The sequence below is a fragment of the Nilaparvata lugens genome, chromosome 2 (assembly GCF_014356525.2).
Source record: "Nilaparvata lugens isolate BPH chromosome 2, ASM1435652v1, whole genome shotgun sequence".
Lineage (NCBI taxonomy): Eukaryota > Metazoa > Arthropoda > Insecta > Hemiptera > Delphacidae > Nilaparvata > Nilaparvata lugens.
The window spans coordinates 62,385,187-62,400,407 of record NC_052505.1 but is presented as its reverse complement, the minus strand read 5'-3'; the positions used below and the strand labels follow the sequence as shown (position 1 = coordinate 62,400,407).

At 37.4% G+C, this 15,221-nt stretch overlaps 1 protein-coding gene across 3 annotated transcripts in view; it reads right to left on the bottom strand.

Moving 5' to 3' along the window:
- Positions 1-14,937, bottom strand: part of LOC111044245 (glutamate receptor ionotropic, kainate 2) — a 45,767-nt gene extending 30,830 nt beyond the window's left edge. For 2 of the 3 annotated variants that reach the window (XM_022329336.2, XM_022329334.2), the window contains exons 1-4: positions 14,333-14,591; positions 12,694-12,867; positions 11,382-11,566; positions 9,331-9,488 (exon numbers count right to left, since the gene is read on the bottom strand). In XM_022329336.2, the coding sequence (XP_022185028.1) occupies positions 9,331-9,488; positions 11,382-11,566; positions 12,694-12,867; positions 14,333-14,426 (611 nt within the window). In that variant the 5' untranslated portion in view covers positions 14,427-14,591. Of the gene's footprint in view, positions 1-9,330; positions 9,489-11,381; positions 11,567-12,693; positions 12,868-14,332 lie in introns of all 3 variants that reach the window. The other variant, XM_022329335.2, reaches the window with a different exon arrangement.
- Between the last annotated feature and the right edge of the window lie 284 nt (positions 14,938-15,221).

Sequence of the window (15,221 nt, the reverse complement as noted above, 5' to 3'; positions counted from 1 at the left end):
AAAAAAAATTTAAAAAAAAAATTAAAAAAGTCAACAACTGCAGACACATGGAGCAATGAATTTCAATCTAGTATTGGAGGCAACATATTTCCGCAGCACCCTTGATAAGACCTTCTTCGATCAAGAAGAGTTTCAGAATGTTGCCTTCAAAACTCCAAACTACACCATCTTCAGTATCATCAATCTTCCAGACATCATCAAGCAAGCGTGCATGACCCTACTGGATGAGGAGTCGAAATTCGAAGGAAATTCCAGTGGATGGAGTTTGCTTATCATCGATGGATTGCTCATTAGAAGTAGACCTCAATCCATAACACCAGTCATCCAACCACAACCAGTCATCCAACCGCCACCAGTCGCCCCACCATCTCCACCAGTCGTCCCACTATAGCCACCAGTCGCCCCACTATCGCCACCAGTCGCCCCACCATCATCACCAGTCGTCCCACTATCGCCACCAGTCGCCCCACCATCGTCACCAGTCGTACCACTATCACCACCAGTCGCCCCACTATCGCCACCAGTCGCCCCACCATCGTCACCAGTCGCCCCACTATTGCCACCAGTCGCCCCACTATCACCGCCAGTCGCCCCACTATCGCCACCAGTTGCCACACAATATCACTGCCAGTCGCTCCACTATCGCCACCAGTTGCCCCACTATCATCACCAGTCATCCCACCATCGCCACCAGTCGTCCCACTATCGCCGCCAGTCATCCCACTATCGCCACCAGTCATCCCACTATCGCCACCAGTCGCCCCACTATCGTCACCAGTCGGAAGAAGTATCATATTCTATATAATTTAAGTCTTTAAACATGAATCCTCTATGGTGTAGTGGTTAGCAAGTCAGCTTCCCAAGTTGGAGGTTCCAAGCTCAAATCCAAGGCGGTAAAGGTAAGTATTAAAGGTCAGTATCAACAGAACCAGAGGATATATATATATATTTTTTTTGTATGTAGTGGGTAGACTGGCCCACCACTACCAGTCACCCCGCCGCCAGTCGTCCGGCTGCCGCCGGTCGCCCCACCGGTCGCCCCACCAGTCGCCCGGCCGCCGCCAGTCGTCCGGCCGCCGCCGGCCGCTGCCTGACGCCGCCGACCGCCACCGGTCGCCCCACCACCGCCAGGTATCCCACCGGCCGAGGCCAAGAAGGCTTCAATTTTGTAGTAGCCCTCATCACACCAATCAGCTAATATTGAATGTATAACCATTGTAATATGATAATAAAGAAATAAACCCTCATTGGCTGATCCACTGTCTAAAGCTACTCTCATGTAATGATGTAAACATGTATGAAATAAACCTCATTTTATGTGTTAACCATTGATTGAGAGTTTCATTAATTCATATAGGTAAAAAATCACCTTACTTTACTTTAGGCGACCCCACTCCACCTCCCTCTGTCATATGACCAATGGCCGCCAGCATTAAGGACTCTAGCTCAAGATGCTCATGCACGACCTGTCACTCTACATGGTCATGGAGGCCTATCATTCCAGATCAATATGTACATGGTAGACCTACTGGATCAAGATGTCCATGAGAGACTCTAGATCAACATGGTCATGCTGCTCTAGAGATCAAAATGGTATTGAAGATAGATATTTTCAATGACTCCCACTCCATGCTCAGACATGACATATTCTCAATGACCCTCACTCCTCCTGTTACATGTCTGTATAGCATAATTGGGTCATCCACTCAGTGGTCAGTCAGTCAGTTCAATTACTGATCAGTCTGATCAGTAACTGATCAGTCACTGATCAGTCTGATCAGTAACTGATCAGTCACTGTTCAGTCACTGTTCAGTCACTGATCAGTCACTGTTCAGTCGCTGATCAGTGACTGATCAGTCACTGATCAGTCTGATCAGTCACTGTTCAGTCGCTGATCAGTGACTGATCAGTCACTGTTCAGTCGCTGATCAGTCACTGATCAGTCACTGATCAGTCACTGTTCACTTACAGCAAAGGCGAACTTACTAAGACAATTGATAATAGTAATTATGTATCCATAACCTTTGTTCTGTTGAGCATATGGTATCATCTCAACAAGGTCAGCTTGATAGAGGTCATAAAGACCTTTGACTGTAACTTTTCTTGTTGGGAAGTTCCAACAAGTTTGCTAGTGCCTTCTTTCTCATGACTTGGGTCATGATCTGATGTTTCCTAGTGCCAAACATCACTTGTTCTCTATAGATATCCTCATCACCATATAGACAATCTAGATAGTCTTGGAAGCCTATGTAACGTTCAGCATCTGGATGCATTTTTGAGAGTTCTCGCCCAAGTATTGGTCTCCTCACTCCTTTAGCTTTCTTTATCAATCCACTTGTCAGCTGATTTGGATCACTATTGTAACACCTACAGGCATATAGCTTCGATCGTAAGCCTACATACTTAAGTGGCGCTCGGCCAGCATATTCATCTTTAAACTTGCCAAGCACCATTTTGTTTGCATCCGAGTAGCATGGGTGGTCTGCAGGGTACTCTGAAGTGTCAAAGGTATCTTTCAGTTGTTGGTTGTTGATGATGTCGTTGTATAGTTTCTTAGTTTTCACGATGTAGAATAAGCTGTCAGTATCCTGATAAAGCAGTTGTAGGTTCTCTTTGTACATAGGTTTCATCACATCGTAGTGGAACTGGTACATAAGGGTCTTGCTTATGTCCAACACTGTCAAACCAATGTAGATAGGTTTGTTCAGCTTTACTTTTTCCTTATGCATCGTAACAGCGCAAATATTCTCACCAAATATGATGCGGTCCTTGTACACTGGTCGAGCAATCAGTTTCTTCAAATGCTTCTCATCATTCACTAGCTCCATGCTCATTCTTTTTCGCACATTCTCCATCGTCTTGCCAAAAACTGTGTTGTTCATGAGTTTGAAGAAATTTTTCTCAAACTTGTTCTTTGACTGTTGTCGAAGTCTGGTGTTTAGCATGATGTAGGGTGCTAGGAAGTCCTCCTGCTCAAACCTTACACCTCGATGAACTTTAGTGATTTTCAATCCATGTTGTACTGCCTGTTTTAGGGTGCGGTAATGACATACATATCGTTCACGGTTGCTAAGAGCTGTCATGAGTCGTACATGATTAGATTTAAGAGTTTTTTTGTTCTCTGCTAGGAATGGGAAGTCGTTGTGCTCATCATGCAATTCGGAAGGGTACTCAATGTCTACCTCCAAGATGTAGCCAATCTTTTGAACATCTCCAACACCCTCAATACCTCTGCTCACCCCCTCCAACTCATCTTTCTCCATCCACTGGAATTTCCGGCATGGAAGTGGTTGGCACATTGCCCAGCCGTACAGGTTGTTTGCATCTGTGTACAGGAGATATGATGTAGGCTTCTCGGGGTCAATAGGCACTCCTGTGTAGGCATTGTTGGCTACAGCATGACAGTGTATACAATTTGTTATTCCTCCTCTGATACCTCGCTCGATAAACATGTACATGTCATAGTCAGTAAGGAGCTCAAGCTCGACTTTAGTATATTTCAGCATGACATCAAAGGAAAAGCCTGGAGATGTAAAGTAGTGAGCACAATCCAAATCATAAGTCTTCATGCATACATCGCGGAAGCTCTCAAAGACATCAGCCAACAGGAGAACATCTGTTTTCAAGTATAGGTCACTGTATTCTCCCAGAGTTCTACAACTGAATTGGTTCCACACAGTTTGAGCATGTTCATAATCATCACTGCTAACACTCCTATCAACCAGCTTGCTGAAAAATGCCTCTTTGGGTGGTAGCAATGTTTCTTCGAGTTTCTGCCATGAATCGCAGTAGTCGTATGGAAACACTCCTTTCCTTGAGACAAGGCTCAATTTGTTTCCAAACACCTTAGCAGTATGTGGCAGCACTTTGGACAAGTCTTCTGGATTCGATGCTGATTTGACTAGGTTGGTGACCAGATTGTCTAAACTATCAGGCGTAAACCGGAATGTATCGATGAATCGAAGGTGCATTTTTGGAGATATTTGTTTGGTGAATGATATATACTTTTCCGATGAATTTAGGATGACAGACAGCCGATCCTTATCTCTACCCAGCTCTGGAATAATGAGGTGTGTATCGTAGTTTGAAGAGTTGTGGAGAAACACTGGTATGAATGATTGTCGCTCTCGCTGCAGGTTGCATTTACGGCATAATGCATTCCGGTAGATACCAGTTATATGACAATGGTCATACACCTTATCTTTATTGAACCGTTCATTGCAGGCCTCACAGAAATCAGCTGCGTTATGTTGTTCTTTCTCTCTTTTGGTTAGTGGGAGCAACTTGATATTCCTGCAGTCAATTGCCTCATCTAAATCTTTTGCATACATGGTGAGGGTCTTCATGAAATGTTCGGCGGCATCAGGACCCCTGTAGACAATCGGCTCATGAGGGATTAGGTTAGTGATTGTCAGCCAGGAATCTTCCAAATATGGGTCCCGCACAAAGTATAAGCAGTAACTCATTGCCCGATGATACTGGATAACTTTGGTAGCTTCACCAATCCATTGTTCATTGTCCTCATCAGGTTTCTCCAGGATGCACTCAAAATCGGCGTATGCTACAACAGGTACTCTATACTTTTGCACATGTTTCTCAAACTTCAAGGTTGGAGGTTTACCATCTTTTCCAACCTGTGGCATGATGATTCTTGCTGTATTATTGCTAGCACAATACTCCTCATGCTCAGCCATCCTGCGTTCTCCATCTCTGTTCTGGGTGTAATGGGTGAAACATCGTCTGCAGATGATAATTTTACTTTTATGTTTTGTGAGTTGGGATCCCACAAGTTTTTCAAAATTTTTAATGTAGCAGTAGTGGCTATTTGATTTATGTTCATTGTCATCCTCAAGGGTGCTGTTTTCATCATCATCCCTACTCTCACAGAGGAGGAGAAGATCAAAGTGATCTGCCTTCATTGCATTTCCAACTCTTCTTGGAAATATAACATTCTTCTCATCCACACCATAAATATTAACTGATACCTCCGGATTATCTTTCTCAAATATATCGATTTGACTGATGGTAGTGGGAAATCCAATGCCTGAAAAGTTGTATCTCTCCTCCAATTGATGGTATCGCTCATTGACTCGTTCAGGATGGTTGCCTTGTACATGTTTGGCGAGGATGGACCATTTGAAACATTGTTGGTCCTTGTTTATAGGATTGATGATTGCCTTTCGTGCTGATAGAAGAGGTGGAAGACTGATGTAGGATGATCCACGCAGGGGAGTATGTTTGCTAATCCTGATGAGCAATCCATCGATGATAAGCAAACTCCATCCACTGGAATTTCCTTCGAATTTCGACTCCTCATCCAGTAGGGTCATGCACGCTTGCTTGATGATGTCTGGAAGATTGATGATACTGAAGATGGTGTAGTTTGGAGTTTTGAAGGCAACATTCTGAAACTCTTCTTGATCGAAGAAGGTCTTATCAAGGGTGCTGCGGAAATATGTTGCCTCCAATACTAGATTGAACTTCATTGCTCCATGTGTCTGCAGTTGTTGACTGATGATGTGAACAATTTTATCCTCCAGACTGCTCAGAAAGGTGTGGAAATCTTTGGCAGGCTCATCCTTGTATGCATTATTGTAGTATAGAGTCGTGAGTCAGGATTTGAATGCCTCCTCCAGGACAACAAACTCGTCCACTGAGTTTGCTGTTTGCTGACATCGTGCAGCTTTGCTCATCTGGAACAATGCAGAACAATATTGTATTAGTATGGTATGCAGTATTCAACTCTATATATGAATCACTATCAACAGATGTGGGGGATGAAGGTGGTGAATCAGTATCTAGGATCGTGGGTCGGGGATGGAGGTTCATAGGTGTTTATGTTCTAGGGATGATGGTCCGGAGCTGTATGGGGGAATGTGAATGGGGGTCTAGGATCTACTTTGTAATTATACGTTTTTAGGTTAGGATGGATTACAACCACCAACTCGAAGAACCTAATTCATAATTAAACTCGTAACTTGTATGTATTGGAACCTAATTCATAATTACACTAGTCATTTTTGACTATGTCATTTACTCTATGTATTGGAACCTAATTCATAATTAAACTTGTCATTTTTGACTATGTCATTTACTCTATGGTGTTTATGTTCTAAGGATAATGGTCCGGAGCTGTATGGGGGAATGTGGATGGGGGTCTAGGATCTACTTTGTAATTATACATTTTTTAGGTTAGGATGGATTACAACCACCAACTCGAAGAACCTAATTCATAATTAAACTTGTAACTTGTATGTATTGGAACCTAATTCATAATTACACTAGTCATTTTTGACTATGTCATTTACTCTATGTATTGGTACCTAATTCATAATTAAACTTGTCATTTTCGAATTTAAGTCATTTTAGAATTTAATTGTCAGTCTCAAACCATCTACTTCAAAATTCTACTCTTTTGAACTTAATTGTTAAATCATAAATATAATATAAATATATATATAGAACTATAAAATGCACTGGTACTTACTCTTGATGTTGATAAAGATGAAAGTGATCCAAAACCAATATACTAAAATCACACACACACGTACTGGTGGTACACACACGTACTGATGGCACGACTGCCCAAGACACAATGTCCCACTCCTTGCAGAACAACTCCTTTTATACCCCAGTTCAGGATCCGGAGGGAATTTTTTTCCCCTTTTTTCCCTTTTTTCCCTTTTTTTCCCATTTATTCCTGATTTTATGTGTTTTTTTTTAATTTTTTTTTAATTTTTTTTTTCAATTTTTTTTTAATTTTTTTTTCAATTTTATTTTTTAATTTTTTTTTAATTTTTTTTTTAATTTTTTTTTAATTTTTTTAAATTTTTTTTTTTTAATTTTTTTTTTCATTTTTTTTCAATTTTTTTTTAATTTTTTTTTCAATTTTATTTTTTAATTTTTTTTTTAATTTTTTTTTAATTTTTTTTTTAATTTTTTTTTAATTTTTTTTTTAATTTTTTTTTTCATTTTTTTTCAATTTTTTTTTAATTTTTTTTTATTTTATTTTTTTTTAATTTTTTTTTCTTTGGGTGACCTTGAGGTCAGGGTGGTTGACCTGGATGACCTTGAGGTTAGGTTGGTTGACCTGGATGACCTTGAGGTGGGTGTGGTTGACCTGGATGACCTTGAGGTAGGTGTGGTTGACCTAGATGACCTTGAGGTGGGTGTGGTTGACCTGGATGACCTTGAGGTGGGTGTGGTTGACCTGGATGACCTTGAGGTGGGTGTGGTTGACCTGGATGATCTTGAGGTTGGGGGTGGTTGACCTGGATGACCTTGAGGTTGGGGGTGGTTGACCTGGATGACCTTGAGGTTGGGGGTGGTTGACCTGGATGACCTTGAGGCGCCTGGATGACCTTGAGATAAAGGCGGGTCCTGGGACACTTGTGTTCCAGGACCCGCCTTTCATATCTACTTTGGTAACTTAACTACAGCTATTATAATCTTTTTCATTTGCTCACACTCTCTTACGCTCTCAACAGACTATGGAAAACTTTTTTCTGATCAGCTGCTACTCAATAATCCTTTCTCAAGGAACTTCAGCGAATTTTCCCAGAGTTGAGACCTGTTCCAAAATAATGTTTTTTGTCGCAAACTCACTATATTCTTGGTTTAATCAAAATCGTTAGAGCCGTTTTTGAGATCCGTCCGACATACATACATATCCACAAACACACAACATATTTGAACAGAAATTGCTTATGATTGAAATTGAAACAGTAGCGATCATCAACATTATTATCTTCATCTAGTAAATTCTAGTAAATTCATCTAAAGGAACCAAATTATAGAAAGATTCACATAAATTTGTCAAAATTGTTTGAGTGGGAGCATTGATGCTATTAATGAAGAATACTGACAGTCAACGAACTGTTATGCATATTCTCCAATATTTTTATCGAAGCTACCTTCTATTTTCTTTGGTAGAACAATCAATGTTTGAGAATAATTGATTCATGGGGAAAGCGCCTTACCTCTATGGAAGATGTTTTTACATTAGGAAAAGCAACAGCAGCTATTTGGCCATTTAATAAATAACCCCCTTTCTTTCGCCCAAGTTGAATTTTGGCCGAATTTCCTCATTCTTTGCAAACAGATTCCACAACGGACACTTCTGAAGTTTTAAAAATACCTTCCATATATCATACTGAATTATTAAAATTTCATCGAAATTGTTTAAGCAGTCTACGCGATCTGTCAGATATACAAACAAAAATAGTCTTGATAGAATAGGATCGAATGATGGATGCAACTCCCGTCATAAAAGTTGTTTTATAAAAAATATAAATTATCTATACTCCCAGGAATAGCTCTGATTGAAGCAGCAGTGCCCAATCAATTAGTTCTTGATAAATGCATTTTAATTAGCTCTTCAGCTTGGAGCCAACCTAATGAAGTCATCTGAACTTAATGCCAACCTGACAAAATTATTAATTTTGTTGTCAGTAAAGAACTATTTCAAAGAGGTACTCTCTCTAGATTATAGTTCTTTAGTAACATATGATATGTACATTTCAATTATAATTAAGAGAATAGGAGAAGGAGAATATACATGCTAAAAGACGAACTTTAAACCCTTAGAAACCACCCTTGAGCCGCGTTCACACCATAGTTATAAACAAAATGTTAATAACTCAATCATCATAGATTCTATTTGATTGAACGGAACTTGGCAAACACATATGATTATCATGTGTATGATATGATATATTCAATCTAATAGAATCCATAAGAATTAAGTTATTAACATTTTGTTAATAACTTTGGTGTAAACCCAGCTTTAGAGTTGAAATATCACCAAAATATTTCTTAGTGAGCACCTAGGACGTATAAGAATGCTATATTTCAAGTTTTTTGCAATCCATCCAGTAGTTTAACAAAAATCGTGATCAGTGAGTGAGTGAGTGAGTGAGTGAGATAAAAATTTTATAAGTATAGATTAAAATTAATGGATCAAAATTACATAAATATGGATCAAAGGATTATCATGAATACGTGATTATGTAGCCTACTTTTGGTGTAGTCACACTAACTACAGTGACACCGCAAAGTAATTAACAACGTCTCACATGAAGTCTCTCTATAGTCTGGAATCTATAGTCTCTCTGTAATCTCTCTGTGGTGAGACACATTTCAAACGTATTCAGATAAATAACATCTATGCTTTCCATTGCTGATAGTTTGAAGTGAATCTCACAATACGTTTCAAAGGTTTAAATAATCTGGTCTGTACCTTCCTATTGTTTCGTTGGTACTTTCACGATTTTTTCAAAATATATTTCCGATTAGACTGACAAATTCCAATTCCAACAGTTGTCACTGACCTGTGATTATCATCTGACGACAGTTGTCTCACTGTCACTGGATAGCCTTTCTTGTCATAAAATGTGAGCAGCTTGTTCAATCTCATCAAGCCGTCGTTGTCTTCATAGATGACAGTGAAACTCTTCCAGTGACTCATCCTCACCAAGTCTGCATAGACCTGCAAGTTCAAAGTAAGCTCATGTCAGTTACAAAATTATTCTCACTATTTTTCATATTATTTGATTTACATGATAATAATATTATAAGTTAGCCTACAAGAAAATATTCAGAATATTTTTGGAAGTGAGACATGAAAAGCATCTAGGTTCTATTTTACTTTTCAAGCTGGGGTGATGTCACACCAAGCCGGACACGAATGGACGGACAATGACCACTCTGAACGAGTGTGAGGGCTTTATTATTATGTACGCTGCACGGCGCGATTTACACAGTGAGGATAGAATGTATCATTATATGATAGCATGTTACATTGTATACTCTCTGGATGTATACGTCGGATTGCGCGGTTCGCAGTGCTGTTCGAGGTTCGGTTCAGCATGATTGTGTGGACATACCTTTAGAGAAGGTGAGACTATGTCACACCAGATGCATCCGGACATCTTGTATATGCGAAGTAAATTATTTCTTGTCCAATATTGTGTCATGCCCTGTCTTGTCCCGCTTGGTGTGACATGACCCTTATAGGATTATGCTATTCCTAATAAGAAAATTACTGTCTTCTAGTTAGTCCCCTGGGCTGGAGAGCTCGCTCAAAATGCCGCTGATATTCCGTCAGCTGCTCTCTTAAAGTCTCCGGTCGGAATCGATTTACAATATTCCATAATATATGACTCTCATATTTTTTCCTATCGTGATTATTGATTCCATCTAGCACAATAATTGCTATTATACAGTGGTAATGAGCACGTATCCTTCCTCAACTTATAAAGGATAATTAATGAGTTGGTCAATCTTATTGTTCGACGAACTCGACCTGATTATATAGTTTAATAGATGTTGAAAATTCGGAGTTGTTTGAAAATTGCTTGTTTTCGTCAAACATACAAACAAAGCCACAAACGGACAACAACTCGAGTCTCAAGTAGGAACCTACTACGCTTCAATCAAACGTGAATTGATCTATGCATTTTGAGGTTGCTCAAATACCAGTAGTATCTAAGTAATATAGTTTGGATTTGAGACTTTTAGAGGTGGTTCTAATTCTAATTAGCCTACTATAAGGAGATAAGTCAACATATTTTGTTCTAATTTCCAAAATGTATTATATTGAAAAATTATGTTCAGGCTTTTCTAAAAACTATTGAGAAAAGATTAACTTTCCTTAATCCAATACATGTTTTAATATTCCATCCAATTTAAAATTACAATGACTACTGGCAGACATTAGTATATTAGTGAAAATTCCAACAATTGGGCTTGTATTATATTGGGAAACCAGGAATGAAACCAGGACAACAGGAATGAGAAGACCGCTGCCTCACCCTCCCCCCTCACCAAAAGTGTCCAAGCGAGAGTCGCGGGGCAATGAGACGCTTATTATATCAGACACCAAATTAATGTTGGTGTCCAATCTGTGTCCTGAGTGAGGCAGCTTTCTTCTCATTCCTGTTGTCTCACTGGTGACTCAGCCAAGCGTCCTAATGTGTAGTCTAATCACTGTTTGTAGGTAGCATAAACTGTTGGAAATAGATCCTGTGACACTCGGTAGCACTAATCTTAATAGAAAGAAATAACACTGAGGCAGAAGCGTCTAGTCTAATTTATCGCAATATGTTTCAATACATGTGCCCGCAAATTACTACCAACCCATAGTAGCCCTAGCAACTTGCCGTATCTATCTACCATAGCCCTATCTCCTATTATTGAACGAGAGAAATAAGTGATAAAATAATTAGAGCTTAAAATCGTTGTGTGTTTGCGCGTTTGCTTGTGAGTATAATTGATTTAATCTACACTCCACTTTGGATCATTTCTGAAATTGTGATTGAGGAATTGAAAAGCTTCATAGAATAAAAAGCAAAGAGAAGAATAAGTAAATTATTGTTGTTACGTTTGAAAGTTCAGATGGGTGTGGATAGAGGTTGACCAAACAAGAGCCACGTCGCTGCAGAGCGTCGAAACGCATTTCTATGTGAGGAATTTCCATCGCATCACAAATGGACTGCACATGCAGTGAGCTCAGCTGTGACTGCGGTCCGAATATACCAGCCACGCCTTTCGAGAGAAGCTCACATACTGCAAACAAATGCACAAAACCTCATTCATGTGAACAGGAATGTGAGCTGAGAACAACATTCAATTACGAATAATGAAAATCTTTAAATCTCATTCATAAAAAATTTTTTTTTGAACATGCATTCGAGACGAATAAGCCAGCAACGTCTCTGGTTTTCATGGTCGATTTTAATTTGCGTAGACATCACACTTTTCCGGTCCCAATATCTTATAAAATTTTCTTTTATGGGAGATGAAAACTAAACCTTCTATAAATAATGAAATACCGTAGCTCATGAAATCACATTTCCTGAGAAGCTGGCAATAGCAATTCTCTACAGGAAATATGCACACTATTCTCTAGATGAGTACAATTATAATTCATAATAAGTGTAATTAAAGCACTGTAATTTGACACAGTGCATAGGAATCAACACAGTGCTATTCGAATCAACCAACCCAGCATGCCTTAATTTTATAGTTATTATAGGAATACCGCGGTACAGCAGTCAGGTATGCGTAGTTGGTGATCCTCTTGCCACAGCACCGAATAACTAGGGTTAACAAATCTTATCAGCAGCTCATATCTGTAATGTTTAATTATAAAATCATATTTTTTCATTTGCTGAGAATAAAGCCTACATGCGCTCCAGTCTTGTGCGTGGTTAATAAAACTGATTATAATAATGATGATGATGAAAGATGAGTGGACTGACAGCTTTAGGTGGGTTCCCAACCACTATAAAACTATTTTTAAAATCATGTTTTAAATAAAAATACTAAGAAATTATCAAAACCACAGATATTGAAAGTAGAGAACCCGGTTTCGGTTGTTACACCATTGTCAGTTTTGGTGGTCCAAAACATTGGAGTATATCAGAGATAGACAATGGTGTAACAACCGAAACCGGTCTTTCTACTTTCAATAAAATCTGTGGTTTTGACAATTTCTTAGTATTAATAATTAACACAATATAAACTTCTCAACTACACATAACGTCATAAATTGTATATTTAAAGGAGTTCTATTGAAAAATATAACATTACACAAATAAACGTAATTTGATTTGTCAATTAGAACCAACTATCTACGAGTTAATTATAAAAAGACTAATCGATTCACATAATAGTTGTAGAAAATGATTTACCTTTAGAGCCTACATTGAAGCTGTTGTGCTCCTTGACTCGTTGTGTGAGTGCTCTGAGCTTGAATTCAGCCAACGTGTCCGGGTCATTGTTGACCAGATCCACTGCATAATGGAAGGCCTTATCATTGATGGCACTCAGTTCGTCTTCATCACTCATGGAGTGCAGCAAGCCACCTGACAAATATTCATTAGCGAACATCTCACTGTTGAATCTTGAATGCATTTTATGCCACGGCACTGTTATTGATATCGAGATAAGAAACCAAATATGCAGATTACAACAAATAGATAATCCAACTAATATTGATAATATTACCGGAATCAAATTTAAATGATATCAAAATCAATTGTAAACTACTGTAATTTCTTCAATGTTGTTTTCCATCACGAACTGCTTATTATTAAATCACTTTTTGCTTTTGGAAAAAACAACTAGCAGTCAAATATTTTACAATAAATGAATAGTTGTCCAGTGAGTACTGTGATTTCTTTTCGTATCATATCATGAATATAATTATATCATATAGGTAGACCTTCAAATTATATGTAATGTTCATTGCATTTCTAAAAAAATAAGAAAATTATAAGACATTTTTTGTCAAAATTAATTTTTAAAACAATTTCTGTTGTTTATATTACATATACATATACAAGAAATACTGTCTCATGAAATGGACAGTATTTAACAGTATTGTTATAGTACTTTATAATACAGTACTTATAATATTATAATACTATATAGTACTTATAATACAGTATTGGACAGTACTTTTTCATTCTAGAGGTATCTTGGCTTGAATTTTATGCCATGAAACAGTTTGCTTACAATAAATTGAACACATTGTATATGTTATTAGAAATATAGAATTTAGAATAAGTGTAATGTCAGTTCAACATCTCTCAACATCTTTAGTTATTCTATTCTTTCCGATAAATCTATCATAGACTTTGAAGAAAAATCACAAATCCTTTCACTGGTGAATAGCAAATAATTGCAACTGACGATGATGCCACGGGCACTGAAACTTTAGCTTTTTGGGAATAAAACTATTGAGTTGAGAGAGATAAAATTGTATTTTATCTCACAATGGAACAATATTATACTGGTGAATATATATTTAACAATATATATTATAACCATATATATTATAACAAAGCTCGATCTAACGAAAGAAAATCTTTTACATATTGAGTCAAGCATTTGGTATGCTTTTATTTCATTATTATTTTATATGGATTATAATATTATATGGACGTCATATCCATAATATTGGTGAATAATATTGGAACATTTCTGCTGATAACAGGGTGTTCAATTTATATTTATGTAAAGCTGTAAAGCAAGTTGTTTGTTTTATTTCATGTCATGCATTTCAAATCCAACTGCAGTACGCGGTAGCATAATAATTATTGTATTATTCATTTTGTTACATAGCAGTACTTTATTAGTTTAGTAGTTTGATTATTTTATGTGTACTCCATTCCTAGTATTGGGATATAATAGAGATTGATTTAGGAAAAAAATCTTGCACTGACTCTCTATATGTTTTCAAACTGCAATGCCGTATTCATAATTGAGTGGATTAAAAAAAAACTAGAAATATTCTTACATTATATTTATTCGGGTATGTGCACTTACCGATTGGTATTTCAACAGGTTCATGTTCCTCACCATAAATGTTGATAACATTGATTGAAGCGGCGAAAAATAAAAATATCACGTTCCTGAACATAATAAATAATTGCTCTCACTTTCAAGCAGTGAACATCATCTGCACTTACAACTATTTTTAGATTTACATGGTACTCAAACAATAACAGGAAATTATCACTAACTCAATCACAGTAAAAAATCCTTGAACGACTGTGCACTGATTGAAAACGAATTGACAACTGAATATGAGAGTTCTTTTCTCGCGAAAGGCGGAGTTGAATTTTGGAGAATATTTTTAGAACTTGATACGGCGCCAACAACAATCTTCAAATGGTATCACAACTTCTATTCAGGCAAGAAATGCCGCTATGTTTTGAAGCGTTCAGGAAAAAATACAGAGGTGTATTTTAAATCTCAATGACCAGCAAATTCAAACTCATGAAATAATAGATGCAGGATTGCAGTTCATTCAATATATTTATTTTTATCTATTAAGTAACTGTTTTCACGTTTACTTCACTTCATGTAAAGCTCACTCTGTATAAATAGGCTTATACTCTTCAATCTATTGATATAACACGTTTCACTTCACTTTTTGTAGAAGTGGAATTGCCGGTAAGTGTTATTCGTTAGATAGGTTATTCTAACTATATTCTACAGTTAGAATACTTTTCGAAGAAATTAATTTTATATTTTTTTCTTGCGGGTGATAAGAATTTAAAGCAAATTAAAGATCACAATAATTCTTCACAAATCAGTGCAGACTACAAAACAAGAATAACTTACTTATTATCGGCCACAACATAATTTTATAATTTTTTATTGCATGATATATCATCAATTGTGAAAAACCATTCTACATGGTATCTTAGAA